Source organism: Aspergillus clavatus, genomic scaffold (genome assembly GCF_000002715.2).
Source record: "Aspergillus clavatus NRRL 1 1099423829798 genomic scaffold, whole genome shotgun sequence".
Lineage (NCBI taxonomy): Eukaryota > Fungi > Ascomycota > Eurotiomycetes > Eurotiales > Aspergillaceae > Aspergillus > Aspergillus clavatus.
In genome coordinates, this window is record NW_001517101.1 from 2,042,607 (window position 1) to 2,057,000 (window position 14,394).

Sequence of the window (14,394 nt, forward strand, 5' to 3'; positions counted from 1 at the left end):
GAGGGAGGTGATGGCGGAGGTGGCAGAGATCGAGAAGGGGATAGTATTAGTATCCCCTTAGTGGTGTAGATAGCTGCCGAACAAACCAGAATTTCCATTGCGGGCGATAATACCGAGCAGGGAAAATCAGCACCATTTCTAGACTCATTATTTACTACGTAGATGGGTATTAGTATTGTGGCAATCAGAAACAATGATATTCTTCCAATCTGGATATACAACAATGTCTGTCCCCTCAATGTGGGGAAGTTTCCCCGAAGCGTCCCCGAGATCCGAAAACAGCCCGTTCAACTGAGGCATTTTTGAAGAATGGATGGTAACCCTCTTATTGCAGCGGGAGACCTCGGAATTGCCCCGACGAAATACCGAGTATATAGGATATTCGAACCCAGAGATCGAATCAGCGAAAGTAGGAGTGAGATTCTCCGAGCTGCATCCCGAGTGAGTTCACACTTCACGGAGCATCGACATGCCACTCAGTTACGGCTACTACTACTAAGTAAGATCGACCATATAATAAGGACTGCTCATTGATATGACGTCCTGTGACTGACCCCGAGTTGGTTCAGACACTCCTTGCTTTGGACATTCAAAATAAATACTCCTTAGTTCTCGTGGGGATTGACCAATATCACTCTGTCGGACTGCAAGAGACATACCTCCTAGAATGCGGACTCATTTGCTGCTCATCTCTGCCCTTGTGGTAGCAGCCCAGGCAGTGACTTACTCTGGAGACCTGCGGCCCCAGGTCCACTTCTCCCCTCCGGCGAATTTCATGAATGATCCCAACGGACTTTTCTACGACAGCAAGAGAGAGATCTATCATCTTTATTATCAATGTAAGCCTTCATCACCCGATAGGCGTGAGTGAAACATGTCTCTAACACGCACAAAGATAATCCCTACCAGACTGTCGCGGGTAATCAGCACTGGGGCCATGCCACCAGCCCAGATCTTTATCACTGGACTAACCATCCCATTGCTATTTCCCCCAGCAGGTCGGATGAGTATATCTTCTCTGGGTCCGCTGTGGTGGACAGCAATAACACCTCAGGCTTCTTCCCGGGCCAAGATGACGGTGTAGTGGCCATCTACACTCTGGCGACTGCGGAATTACAAGCGCAACACATCGCCTACTCCACCGATGGCGGATACACGTTCACCAAGTATGAGGGCAATCCTGTGCTTGATATTGGATCCAGTCAATTCCGCGACCCTCAAGTTGTGTGGCACTCGGAGACGGAGCGCTGGGTCATGACTATCGCGTACGCAGACGACCGTGTCATTGGATTTTTCACGTCGCCTGATCTCAAGGAATGGACTCATGCTTCCAACTTCACGCAGACTGGATTGCCGGGGACGCAGTTTGAATGCCCCAACCTGGTCAGGTTCTCTGTGGGTCCTGTCCTACCCCAGGAGAACACTAAGGATGTGCTTTTCATCTCTGTCAATCCCGGCGCACCGCTCGGCGGCTCAGGGACGTTTTATGTCGTCGGCACATTCAACGGAACTCATTTTGTCTCTGAGACTGCCCATGAAACACTCTATGACTTCGGCAAAGACAACTATGCCTCTCAGTGGTACTCGGGGATTTCTGAGGACGAGCCTCCTGTCTCTATTGGGTGGGCTAGCAATTGGAATTATACTGAACAAGTCCCCACAGGCCCGCTCGAAGGCTGGAGAGGCGCAATGACCCTACCCAAAGTGCATACTTTGACTAAAGTCGACGGATCCTGGCTCGTCACTCAGCAACCATTCGACGACCTGTCCTCCGTCCGGGATAAGCGGTTGAGAGCACATGTCGCTCAGAATGGCGATGTCACCCTGGACTTCAAACATGTCCCCTCCCATGCAATTTACTTCGATGTGAGGGTCGATGGCATCTCGCAATCCACATCGGCCGGACAGGTATTCTTCAACTTCACCTCGTCCAAATCTGGCGAATACATCGACGGTGGTCTCAACTTCAACACGGGCCTGTTTTGGATCGATCGGGCAGGTACCCATCTCTTCACTCAGGCAAATAGCTCAGGGTATTGGCCAGTCTTCAACACGACCCTTACGGCGTTCGAGCAGAGCAGGTTTTTATTCTCTGGTGTCATCGACCGCTCACTTCTCGAGGTATTCCTGGATGACGGAAAGCAGACCGGCACGATGAGTTTCTATCCGGCCTCACCGCTGGATACTCTGACGGTTTTCGGCAGGGATTTGGGCGAGAAGATCCGGTTTCATGTTGAAGCGTGGGGTTTGGAGAGCGGGTGGTGAGTTGAGGTGAGATGGCGAGGGTCCTTGTTCATGTCATGCCATCTATAGAACTCTCAAATATGTTGCCCCCTCAATAAGATGAAAAATTCGCAAGATTGTCTCGGACTGGATGAGTAGAGAGACGAGGATTAATCACCAAAGGTTACATCTCCTTATCACGATCCCGGACTCCGTCGGGGTAATTTCCCCCAAGTGGGGTTTTGGCATGAATGCTTGTCCCGGGTTTTTGTTGCTTCTGTTGCTTCTTTTGCAAGGAAATATCTCGGGTCAGTTGTTGTTGTTGTGAGCTCCGCCTGTTCTAGAGTGGTATCTCGGGCGCATCGATGTAGACTTGACCCTGAAGGTCGAAGTCCGAGAACAAGCAAGCAATTACCAGAGAGCAAAGCAACGCTGCAGTAGCAAAAGAAGCTAAGGGGACCTCCGCCGATCCCTGATGTCCCGAACCAGGGCATAACCATCTACGGAGTACATATCTATCGAAGTACTCAGTACTACTACTATGCAGCTAGTGCTGGCCGATCCTTGTGCGATGTGAGGGTCCAATTGGACAGACACACAATCCTGCAGACGATTGTCGATTGTGAAATGCCCCTGCGATTGCACTAATTTATAAGGGAAATACCTGGAATCTTGACCGTGGCATGCATTAATTTCGGTATCTCAAATGAGAAGCTTTGAAACTGCCTCTAGGTCTGTAGACTAGTTAGCTGCATGCTTGTTTCCCCTCACCACGAGGGAGAGATTGGCCATATATAAGCATGCAACCGTCTGTGTAATTTCCTTTTCTTCCATTTGTTTGCGAATCCAAGTCCTCAAGATGCGATCCGCTGCGTGCCTGTTGGCGCTGGGTGCGTCCTACTTCGGTGGTATAGTCAGTGCCATCCCTCAGCTGCCGGTGCCACCACCGTTCGAAATCCAGGAGTCTAGTCTGCTGTCCGGGAATGCGAGGTTCAGGCAGGTGAGGGGTAATACGACTTTTGACCAGTTAATTGATCATGATAATCCGGAGTTGGGAACCTTTCAACAGAGGTTCTGGTGGAGTTCGGAGTTCTGGAAAGGTCCTGGGTCTCCTGTGAGTTTTGGTTATGTCTGGAAAGCCATTGGCAAGCGATGCTGATGTTGAATGCTTCTGACAAAAGGTCGTTCTGTTCACCCCTGGCGAGGCTGATGCCCCGGGATATACTGGATATTTGACCAACCAGACCCTCCCCGGTCGCTTTGCGCAAGAGATTGGGGGTGCAGTTATCCTGCTGGAGCGTGAGTAGTCCATTTGCTTCAGGACTGAATTGCCATCCTCGACAGAAGGTGAAATAGAGTCCTAATTGGTTTTCATCAGATCGATACTGGGGAACCTCATCGCCATACACGAACTTGAACACAGAGACCCTTCAGTACCTCACCCTGGAGCAGTCCATTGCGGATCTAACGCACTTTGCTAAGACTGTCGACCTTGCGTTCGATTCCAACCACAGCAGCAATGCTGACAAGGCGGTCAGTTGTTGAGCCGTCTTCACTTGATTATCAGAGGAACCATGTCGCTGACAGTCCCCGTTGACGTACAGCCCTGGGTGCTCACGGGAGGCTCGTACAGTGGTGCGCTGTCTGCATGGACGGCATCGACAGCCCCCGGTACTTTCTGGGCGTACCATTCCTCCAGTGCACCCGTTGAGGCAATCTACAACTTTGTAAGCGATATGCCAAAACGATCTTAGCGAAACGGTGCTAATGAGGGCTAGTGGCAATATTTCGTCCCTGTGGTCGAGGGCATGCCCCGGAACTGCAGCATGGATGTCTCGCGCGTGGTCGAGTACGTCGACCAGGTCTACAAGTCAGGAGACAAGAGGCGCCAGCAGAAATTGAAGGAAATGTTCGGCCTCGGAGCGCTCCAGCACTTCGATGACTTTGCGGCGTATGTTGTCTCTGTGCTACTCATGACCTGAGAGTGATCCAATGCTGATTTTCCCAGTGCGCTCGAGAATGGGCCGTGGTTGTGGCAGTCCAACAGCTTCTATACTGGGTATTCAGAATTCTACCAGTTCTGCGATATGGTGGAGGTAGGTGGTCTTACACCCCCCTTGTTTGGCTCTCCCAGCGAGAATGATTCTCACCCAAGTACAGAATGTTCAACCCGGAGCTAAGACCGTCCCTGGACCGCAAGGTGTTGGTCTGGAGAAAGCACTGAAGGGCTACGCGTCATGGTTCAAATCTTCATTCCTGCCAGGATGTAAGAGGCCCCGTTAACCCATGTCCCAAGCAAAAGCTGATCAAAATAGACTGCGCTGGCTTCGGTTATTGGACCGACAAACTCGCCATTGATTGCTTTGACACCCATAAACCATCAAATCCTATCTTCACGGACCAGTCTCTCGCCAACACAGGGAACCGGCAATGGACATGGTTGCTGTGCAACGAGCCTCTCTTCTATTGGCAAGAGTATGATACCAATGTCCCTTGTGGCTAGCAGTCTGCTAACGCAAACATTGCAGCGGTGCGCCTCCTACCGAAATCACCGTCGTCTCGAGACTAGTTTCGGCCGAGTATTGGCAGCGACAGTGCCAGTTGTACTTCCCCGAGATTAACGGTCACACATATGGCAGTGCTGAAGGCAAGAGGGCCTCCGATGTCAACAAGTGGACCAAGGGCTGGGACTCGACCGACACGAAACGCCTGATCTGGACAAATGGGTGCGTTATGTCAAATTAGCAGTCGTGACTTGAAGTCCAAGCTAACGTTGAATCCTCTCCCATAGACAATATGACCCCTGGAGAGACTCTGGAGTGTCATCCGTCTTCAGACCTGGAGGTCCTCTCCGCTCGACCAAGCAAGCGCCTGTGCAGGTAATTCCAGGTGGATTCCATTGCTCAGATTTGCGACTGCGTAACGGGCAGGTGAATGCTGGGGTGCAGAAGGTGATTGACAACGAGGTGGCTCAGATCAAAGCCTGGGTCAAGGAATACCCCAAACACTAGATCCCGTGATCGGGCATGTGACAATTCCAGCAACTCTTCGCCAGCAGTAAATTCTTCTGCCTACTGCGATGCATTTCAGTGTCTATCTGTCTTTCTGTAGAAGTCGACCAAACGCCATGATTATGCTCAGCATTCGCGACTTGAGTGAACAAACTTCTGCCGTATATAGCAACCGCAACCCTAACATAATTTGGTACTTTCCCCTCATTGCAGAGACGTATGGGAGTTCCGTGGATCTCAAGTACTAGCTAGGTAGCGAATTGATCCAGAATCATGGGTAGGTTGTTCGTTCACCATTCCTCAGCCCTGTCAGCAATACCTTGCGCTTTGCGAGATTCCCAATATGCGGGTGTAGCCAGCCCGAGTAGTCCCAGTCAACAATTGCGAGAGTACGATATGGGGGAGATGGTGTGACGAGGGATGTTACTGCGATGGAGATCGAAGATCTTAACAAAATGGTTCTATTATTATTGAACGGTCCTGCTTCATGGCTGGACCATACATACACACTCTCCCTAACACGGGTAAAATGTATAGGCTGCAGTGATTGGACAAGGTCACATGAGCAGACTCCAAGCAAGGTGAAGAAGGCGGAGAGTATTATTGTATGGCAGAATACAGTGGTGACCGACCAAACAGGGCCAACACTGCCATTTCTGCCACCTTTGCCATCTTTGCAGGGGAAAAAAAAAGATGGTAATACCAAAACAGGCAGCTGTCGGTTTGCCGGAATCACAGTGTCCCGCGATCATACGACGCAACCACCAAACCAACGGCCGAGATTTCCATTGTCGCCCCTCAGGCACCGATTCAGTCTCTCATTCAAAGGTGGTGGACAGGAAAAAAAGAATGCTTTCTGCCATCAGTCTTTCCAGCCATCATTGTTGTGTTGCTCTCTAGTCGATATAGGCTGTTGCAAGGTTGGAATCATTCGACAATACCCTTGCTCCAGATCTCATCCTGTGGGGTTTGCATGTGGAAGACAGACAGACAGCCAGAGATTTATTTATGCCCGCTCTAAATCAGCTTCAACCAACCACCCAAGGGACCCAACAATTGGTTCAGATCTTTCTTTTTCCGCGCTAGTCGGCGGCCTACAGTGTTGAGTCAGTTTTCTTCTGACATGATATGATACACCTCGGAAGTGTACGTCGCTTTTGTTGTCGAATACACTCTTCCTCCTCCTCCTCCTCCCCCCCCCCCCCAAAGCTGCTGTCACCAGTATATGATCTCCATCACTACTATAAATCCCAAAGCTATCTCTGTCCATTCATTACCAACATCTGGATCTGACTCCACATCTCGTGTTTTAGACTTCTCATTAGCGCGTTCGCTCTGGGCCGATCATCAATCAGCTTTTGGAACTCAAACCCGCAACTAGCCAGGTCCTGGCCATCTCCATCCTTTCTGGCATCCCATCAGATCTTATCAAAATATCCATCAAAAGCTTTGTTGTTCGTCAATGTTCGATTTCTGTTAGGGTACTGGATCATCGACGGCAGCGTCTTGATGGTCTAAGACCCTGCTGTGAGACACGATGTCTATCCCCGGCATGGGTAGTGATTTTCAACTGTTCTCCGCTATGGAGCCCCCTGAGAGGAGAGTATCACAGGCAGATTCGATGTCATTCGATCAGACAACCCCAGATGATTCTAGCCAGGACTGGACACAATGGATGAGATGGGATGATCAGCAAACTTTCCCGGAGTCCAGCAATGATTCACCTATTTCACCATTCGATACTGCGTTTACCTCACCAGGTGCATCGTCTGGACGACAGAAAACCGATAGCATGCAGACAGAATTTTCCCCGGATATCTCTCTCGATTACACAGGGCTGTCACTCGAGTCATTTTTAGGCCGGCACCCAACTGGTAGGGGCTCCGTGCAGGCCAAGCCCGTGCGAGGCTCAAACATCCAGCCCGCGCAATCGGTGTCTGATTCCCCCGGCTCACCGATTGTTGTTAGTCGGAAACGCAAGTCCGGTAGTGACGATGATGGATCGACTATTACCAACATCGTGTTCAGTGCTAAGCAGGTGCCATCGAAGAAAAGAGCTCATAATGTTATCGAAAAGAGATACCGAGCAAATCTGAATGAGAAGATTGCCGAGCTGAGAGACAGTGTTCCCAGCTTGCGGGCTTCTTCCAAGCAGGCAAATGGCGGCTCGCCTGACGACGATGACGACGGAATCACTCCAGCAAGTAAACTCAACAAAGCCTCCATCCTTTCCAAAGCGACAGAATACATCCGCCATCTAGAGATCAGGAACAAGAGGCTGGAGGAAGAGAATACGGCTCTGAAGATCAGACTGCGTCAGCTGGACAAGGCGGCAGACCAGATTGTGACCTCCGCAGCATCTGTTTCGTCACCGAGCAACTGCACAGTGTCCACTGAGTCCGGAGCAAGCTCATCTCCCAGCGTATTCTCTCAAGTCGAGGATGTTGCGAGCGACCATTCGCCGACCTCCCTCTACCCACCAGAAGGGTTAATCAAGGTGCCAGACTCTTTCAAACGCATGCGAGCTACCCCCTCTCGCGACAACTCATTTTCACAATCATACATTCAGTACGAGAACCCTACCAACAACTCGACGCAAGCGAGTGGGGGCCGTAGACGCTCCCACTTTCCCAATAAATACATGCTTGGTGCCCTTGCTGGGCTTATGGTCCTGGAAGGGATGGGCCCGGAAAAGAAGACAGAGTCAACTGCGAAGGGGCTGCTGGCGGTCCCGTTGAATCTGCTGCATCGTATTCCTCTACCACCACAAGTATACTCCAGTGCTGCCTTTCATTATTTCTGGTCCTTGTGGCATGCGCGCGCAATTTCTCACTTTTTACTACTTGCGATCCTTGTCGTCGGCAGTGCTTTCATTGTCTTTGTATATCTCTTTAACTCCGACCCCAGACGCCAATATTCAGCATCAAAGGAAACATCTGCAGCGGACATTGCGCTCTCGTCATGCAACTTCAGACGCCAAGCTTGGCTGACGAGTATCCAACGAGTCGGTGTGCCGCGCCACAGATTTTTCCACGAGTGGTACGTGGTCACATCCAGATGTTTTGAATACGTTTTGCGATGTCTTCTCGGATGGAAATTGTACTCCTGGGTCACTGGTGTCACCGAAGAAGATGAAAGGGGCCGTGTGAAAACTTGGGACATTGCCATTGACGCGCAGCTGGCTGGCGGTGACACCGAGATCAGCAAAAGTCGTCTGGTGCTAACCATCTTTGCGGCCGGTACACTGCCGCGAAGTCCCATGAGGATGATGCTCAAAGCCCTTCACTGCCGCATTCTGATGTGGCGTGTTGGTGAGCCTGGGTCGTGGACATTCAAGGTCTCGAATGATGTTGCCCGAAGTCTGGCACGTTATCAATGGGATCTGGCGCGTGAAATGAACAATACTTTACCCCAGGGTCATGAAGATGCGCTCCCAAGACATCTGGCTGCGTTACTCAAAATCGACTCTGACGACGTCATGATTGATAGCGTCATTCAAAGGGCAGCCAATCTGACTTGGAATCGTCCTACTCAGGAAGGAACAGACGATGATGAAGCTTTACTAGATGTTGTGGAAGAAGATCCGGCCATTCAATCCTCCCTGGATGCTCTTGCTGCTTGGTGGTCCAGCCATATGCTGCAGAGAGCCCTCCTCAGATATTTCGAGGTGAGCTCCGGCGGGCCTGATGTGAAGAAGAACCGCCACATCTTCAAGACAAAGATCAAGACAGCCCTTGATGTTGCTCCTCAACCGTCTGCAGCCCATGCTCGCGCTCTGGTCGTCAAAGCGGTTTTCTTCGAACAAGACCGTGTGGTCAACATCGGTAAAGTCCTGGCTGTATTGCCGAAAGAGAAGGGGAAGACTGAGACGAATCAGGCATCCAATTTCCTTGACTCTTCTCTGCCTATCTCTATCCGCGAGGAGATTTCTATCGCCGTTCGGTGTGCTATGATCGCTGCTATATTCACCGCCCGGGCGAACGGCGACACTTCTCTCCCGGCAGCCTTCACAATGCAACGGGCTATCGAATGGTTCAATCGCTTGCCTCTCGATCCAGTGGAGCTCACCTTGCTCGAATTTGCGGCAGTTTATCATCTTCTCCATGTCTTGGCTTCGGATGTTGACTATCTGGGATTCTCAGATTCATCGGCACCACCCTCACCTCTGTCACAAGCGTCGGATGTGTTCTCTTCAGGCGACGAGAGCGAGTCTTCCCGGCGCACGAGACAAGGAAATGATATTATTCCTAACTCGATCCCGAATCTGGGCCGGGTTGCATCAGAGCTTATATACTGGGCTCGCAATGCGTACAACCCAGCTTTCTATGGCTTCACCTCTAATATTGTGCGAGTTATCGAAACAGAGTGTATGTCATTGTGCCAGAGCGCTGGTGTTGATGTAGCCAACTACTCTCGTGTACAGGAAGAGAAAAAAAGCAACGTCAGGCAACCGAAAGTGGCCAAGAAAACCGGGCCTGTTGGGCAGCCTAGCGCTAACGAAGATGGGAAAGAAGACGTTCTGGATGTTCAAACCACACTCTCAGGAATTCCGCAAGATGACGGTGACGATGGATGTTCCAGGACTACCGGGCGGGCAATCCAATCTGGCGAGAGATTGGATTCCAGTTGAACTTCGCTAAACCATTAGCGGTCTCCGGAGATCTCATTAGTCGTTATTGTACTTCACGCACCAACATACCTGTGTACAGGTGTTTGCTTTTCAATGGTTTTATTTCTTTTGCTTCTGCCACTCTTACATAGGGTAATATGCGACGTACAAGGCGTTACTGTGTCGGTGTGTCTGTTCCCGACAATCCTCTCTCAGATCTGGATCATGTCAAAACTGGATTTTGGCTTTTACATGGACTCATTCCGACATCCTGTTTGTTTGTTTATCAGTCGTTTGATGCGATTATGCACTTACTCCTAGCTGTCACCCAGTTCGTTCCATGATAGATCTCTCCAAAGGCATTCAGCTCTATTATATCACTAGAGCAACCTGACTCTGCACATTTGTTATTCTTTGTTTTTTTTTTTTTTTTTCTCATCCGTGTCATTCCCTCTTGACGCCTTTATCCAGGCAGGTCTAAGATGTATTGTCTCCTTCATAGGACGAGATCCTACAGGGCTCACAGGAAAGGTCAAACGGGCCCCGATGTGGACTCCACCAGGATAAAGACCAACCGTTCCTTAATCCTTGGCCCTGGAACACTGGTCCTGATGCTCGCCCATTCGTAAGAAGGTCTGTTGTGTGCTGGTGATGTCATTTCCATGAGCGTTGCACTTTTGCTGACTATTCGACTTCCTCTCTTGTCCGGGTTTAACCAGCTGGATACTACCTACTACCTCTTTCTGCTTGGTGGTTATCTTCAATCTCTCTCTGTCAGTATGGCCATCATGGCCTTTACCACACTAAATCCCAGTTACTGGAACCGTGATTGACCCGCCAAGTTATTTCCCTGATGGTTAACCATCAGTGAACGACTCCGTCTTTGCTTCCAGTGGTCCATGATAGACAGATAGACTAAGACTTCCCTGCTTTTTGGCCTTCCTTGGACCTGAGCTTTACCTTGTGATCTTGAAACTACGGTGGTATTGAGGCTGATTCACCGACATCATCACTTCCCAAACCTTTGCTAGAGATCCATTCCGCTCTGCAGGTCTATTCATGGGTTTCCTTCCAAAATAACGTTCTTCCCGCGCGGCCTGTCTTGACTGTCTCACGTGGTTCAAAGCCTAATCTTTGACTCATACCGTTGCAATATTGACTTGTTGTACCTGTATGCGATGTCGCATTTGCCCTGCCTGCTATTCATCTCCCACAATTTCTACTCCAAAGCCCTATCATTTCTTGCTTACATCATGGGCTTCATCTGGCATTGCAAGGCATGGGGATGATTCAGATGTCGGTTTGTCAAGCGGTGCCGGCAGAAATGCTTGACGTCCAGTACAAGGTTGGAAGTTTGGGTTGATAAATTCTCCTCGTGGTCAGGGAGCAGGCAAGCTACATACTTAACAGCTTGGCATTTGATTGGTAGAGGCTTATGACTCGAATGGCATCTTGTGACAGGCGTGCACCAGCAGACATATGATGCGTCATGGGCTCACCTCCTCCAACTGGACAAGGGCGTGGTCGTCTAAACAATGCAGCCAGTCCTTTAACTTTCTGCTCAGAATCCCGCCTAGCAGGAACACTTATAGTGTCGGTGCTAGCGGAATTTGATGGTCTTCCGCTTCCGGAACTACCGTTCCATCGCAGATACAAGATGGCTCTCAGCATCTGCGACTTTGTTTCAGACAGCTTGTCAATTCCCTTTCCCTCGGATATATCTCTAAGGGTCTACTCAGAAGAGATGCATTCACGCCTCCTGGTTCGCCAGAAGCCTAACAATGACAAGTCCTTGGCGATCTAGATGCGCTCCACGGGTCGAGTCTCGCGCATTCCATAGCACAATTCAGATGAATAAGGATATTTCCCCCACATTCTTCCGGGTTGCACTAGCTTGTTTCTCATGGATCTCAAACCTGTCTGTCATTATTGTTCCCGTAGCTTGGGCTTGACTGTTCAAGTGCTACATACTTCACGATGACTTACCGCTTGATGGATGACGGCATCAGCGGGTGTAGATTACTATAGAAATCCCTCTACGTCATGCTCTTCAATAGTTTATCTTTAATAAACTCGACCTGATGTTTGGAGTCCACTATTTGAGTGTTGTCCTTCGTGCAAGAAGTCTTTGCTACTCAGGGCTTTGTTGTCAGGTCAGAAGCACATGTGCAGCGTCCAAGTTGTGACACTCTCATACTCTATCTCTACCTGTGGTCCAACTGGAATTTGGATGTTTGTCTTTTCTTGCAGAGATGGGAGTAGAACTTGGAGGACCGGGGGTAGACCACTCTCATCTCGGCTACCCCCATCGCCCCATGAATCCTGCGCTGGCAACACCGTTGTTTGTCATAAGCGGAGCATTTCTTGTTCTATTCCTTGTGCGCATGGACATAAGGTTCAGGCACAGTCGGCGACTACGCGATATCCTGCAGACAGAGGACCAAAGCAGATACTCACAGATCAAAACCCCCTTCGCCTGGATGAAGAAACATGTCCTCTATGCGCCGTTGTTCTCAACCCGACATAGTCGCGAATTCAGGCTTGCGAATAGGATTCACATGGGGACAATTCCATTACGACTGGAGGCTATCTTATTACTCGGATATATCGCAGTTAATATCATCTTCCTCGTCGGCCTCGTCGACTGGTGGACCGAATACCAAGAGAAGATGTATCAACTCAAATACGCAGCTGGGCATTTGGCAGTGATGAACTCGCCAGCGCTGGTCTTGACAGCTGGCCGAAATAACCCTCTTATACCACTTCTGGGAATCCCTTTTGATACTTTTAATCTCCTGCACCGCTGGGTCGGGCGGATCATGGTTGCTGGTGCAATCATTCATATGGGATGTGTTGTCGGAGCACAGGCCAAGCAGGGTGAGTACATATGCAGAAACCAACTGATCACTTTGACTAAGAGATACACAGTCACTATGGCCGAGATTACGAATGAACTTTGGCATCAGCCCTTCTATATATACGGGATGGTCGTTAGTAAATCGCCTGACGAGTTTCCTCCGATTTTTCTAATATCTCCCTATAATAGGCTCTCATCGCGTTTGTCACGATCTTCTTTCAGTCAATATCCCCTCTACGACATGCGTTTTACGAAGCCTTTCTCCACTTCCATATCTTCCTGGCAATCATGGCATTCGTTGGCTTGTGGTACCATCTACAAGGACTGGCACAGCAGCGAGTCCTACTTGCGACCTTGATTCTCTGGGGTCTAGATGTGAGTCTCAGTCGTCCCGCACTACACAATGAAGTTTTTCTCATGCTCACACTCCTTCGCAGAGACTTGCGAGGTTTGGAAGTATCATATGGAGGAATTGCGGCAAGCAACGCACCACAGCTACAGTAGAGCTTCTACCTGGAGATGTCGCTCGCGTCGAGGTTTCTGTGTCACGTCCCTGGAAATTCAAAGCGGGACAGTATATGTACATGTACATCCCATCGCTGGGGCTATGGACTTCCCACCCCTTTTCGGTCGCGTGGACATCGTCAGATCGGACGATCTCTGGCGAGAAGCGTGACTCCAGTGATTCTTTTAATGTCCTGCTTGGAGGGCCGCAGCAGACAACCATGTCTTTCTTGATCAAACGGCGAGACGGGTTTACGAACAAGCTCCTACGAAAAGTCCACGGCTCCGAGGAAGGACGGTTCAAGACAACCGCGCTGGCAGAAGGACCATTTGGTATGTTAGAGACAGTCAATACCGACGCTCGCAAGTTGTTATATGCTCACATACTGGTTGCAGGAGGCCTTCACTCGCTCGCATCTTATGGAACGGTATTATTGATTGCTGGGGGTATAGGAATTACCCATCCACTCTCCTATCTACATGAGTTCATTGACGGCTTTTCGAGCCGCTCAATCGCAGTTCGCAAAGTCACGCTGGTATGGGTTGTACGGCATATCGGTAAGATCCCTGCAGTTGTCACACAGGAGCATAAGCTGATCTGAGCCAGAACACATGGACTGGATCCAACCCTGGATGGCATCGATTCTCAGCCACCCAGCCGTCCAGGCCCAAAAGGAGCAGAAGCATAACCCGTACACCCAGTCTCCCGATTTCTCACTATCCATCCAAGTCTACGTCACATCGAAAGCATTTACTACGGATGACTACCTGTCCGACGAGAGTCTCTGGGCCAAAGCACCGGCGTCCAGCGTGCCTGTCAATATCCGCTATGGGAAGCCGTTGTTTCCGGAGGTTCTAGACCTTCAGATGGCGCAGCAAGTGGGTGCCATGGCCGTCAGCATTTGCGGCCCTGGTAGTCTGGGCGACGATGTGCGAAAGGCTGTTCGGGAGCGACAAGAAGGGCGTACGGTTGACCTTTATGAAGATACATTTTCCTGATAGAATATGCACCTCCTTAGGTTCTGTGTTGAGCAATGTGCTTTAGTTAGAGAATCAATTTCTGCGTAGAAAATATATTACGGACTTGATGGCGATCTTCGTAGTCAATACACTGAAGTATCCTAGCTTTCACTAGTCTTTCATTGTAAAACTGCAATTAATTGAAGCTAAAGATATTATATCGCAGATGA

The 14,394-nt window shown here is 49.9% G+C and overlaps 4 protein-coding genes across 4 annotated transcripts, besides 1 other annotated feature; all 4 read left to right on the top strand.

Annotated features, from left to right (window-relative positions):
- Positions 1-667: 667 nt before the first annotated feature.
- ACLA_094550 (putative beta-fructofuranosidase) lies at positions 668-2,265 on the top strand (the record flags this gene model as incomplete). The annotated part of the gene is made up of 2 exons (XM_001273180.1): positions 668-839; positions 896-2,265. The coding sequence occupies 2 exons, from the start codon at positions 668-670 to the stop codon at positions 2,263-2,265; spliced, it is 1,542 nt and encodes a 513-aa protein (XP_001273181.1).
- Positions 2,266-3,082: 817 nt separating this feature from the next.
- Positions 3,083-5,234, top strand: ACLA_094560 (putative serine peptidase; the record flags this gene model as incomplete). Its single annotated transcript, XM_001273181.1, has 10 exons — positions 3,083-3,337; positions 3,405-3,522; positions 3,602-3,756; positions 3,828-3,950; positions 4,002-4,174; positions 4,232-4,319; positions 4,384-4,489; positions 4,539-4,698; positions 4,752-4,949; positions 5,015-5,234. The coding sequence occupies 10 exons, from the start codon at positions 3,083-3,085 to the stop codon at positions 5,232-5,234; spliced, it is 1,596 nt and encodes a 531-aa protein (XP_001273182.1).
- A 1,172-nt stretch (positions 5,235-6,406) lies between these two features.
- Positions 6,407-6,437: a microsatellite.
- A 334-nt stretch (positions 6,438-6,771) lies between these two features.
- Positions 6,772-9,864, top strand: ACLA_094570 (basic helix-loop-helix domain-containing protein; the record flags this gene model as incomplete). The annotated part of the gene is made up of 1 exon (XM_001273182.1): positions 6,772-9,864. One exon carries the CDS (start codon positions 6,772-6,774, stop codon positions 9,862-9,864), a length of 3,093 nt encoding a protein of 1,030 aa, XP_001273183.1.
- A 2,231-nt stretch (positions 9,865-12,095) lies between these two features.
- Positions 12,096-14,203, top strand: ACLA_094580 (ferric reductase family protein; the record flags this gene model as incomplete). The annotated part of the gene is made up of 6 exons (XM_001273183.1): positions 12,096-12,720; positions 12,772-12,833; positions 12,890-13,075; positions 13,138-13,537; positions 13,601-13,762; positions 13,812-14,203. 6 exons carry the CDS (start codon positions 12,096-12,098, stop codon positions 14,201-14,203), a joined length of 1,827 nt encoding a protein of 608 aa, XP_001273184.1.
- Positions 14,204-14,394: the final 191 nt, after the last annotated feature.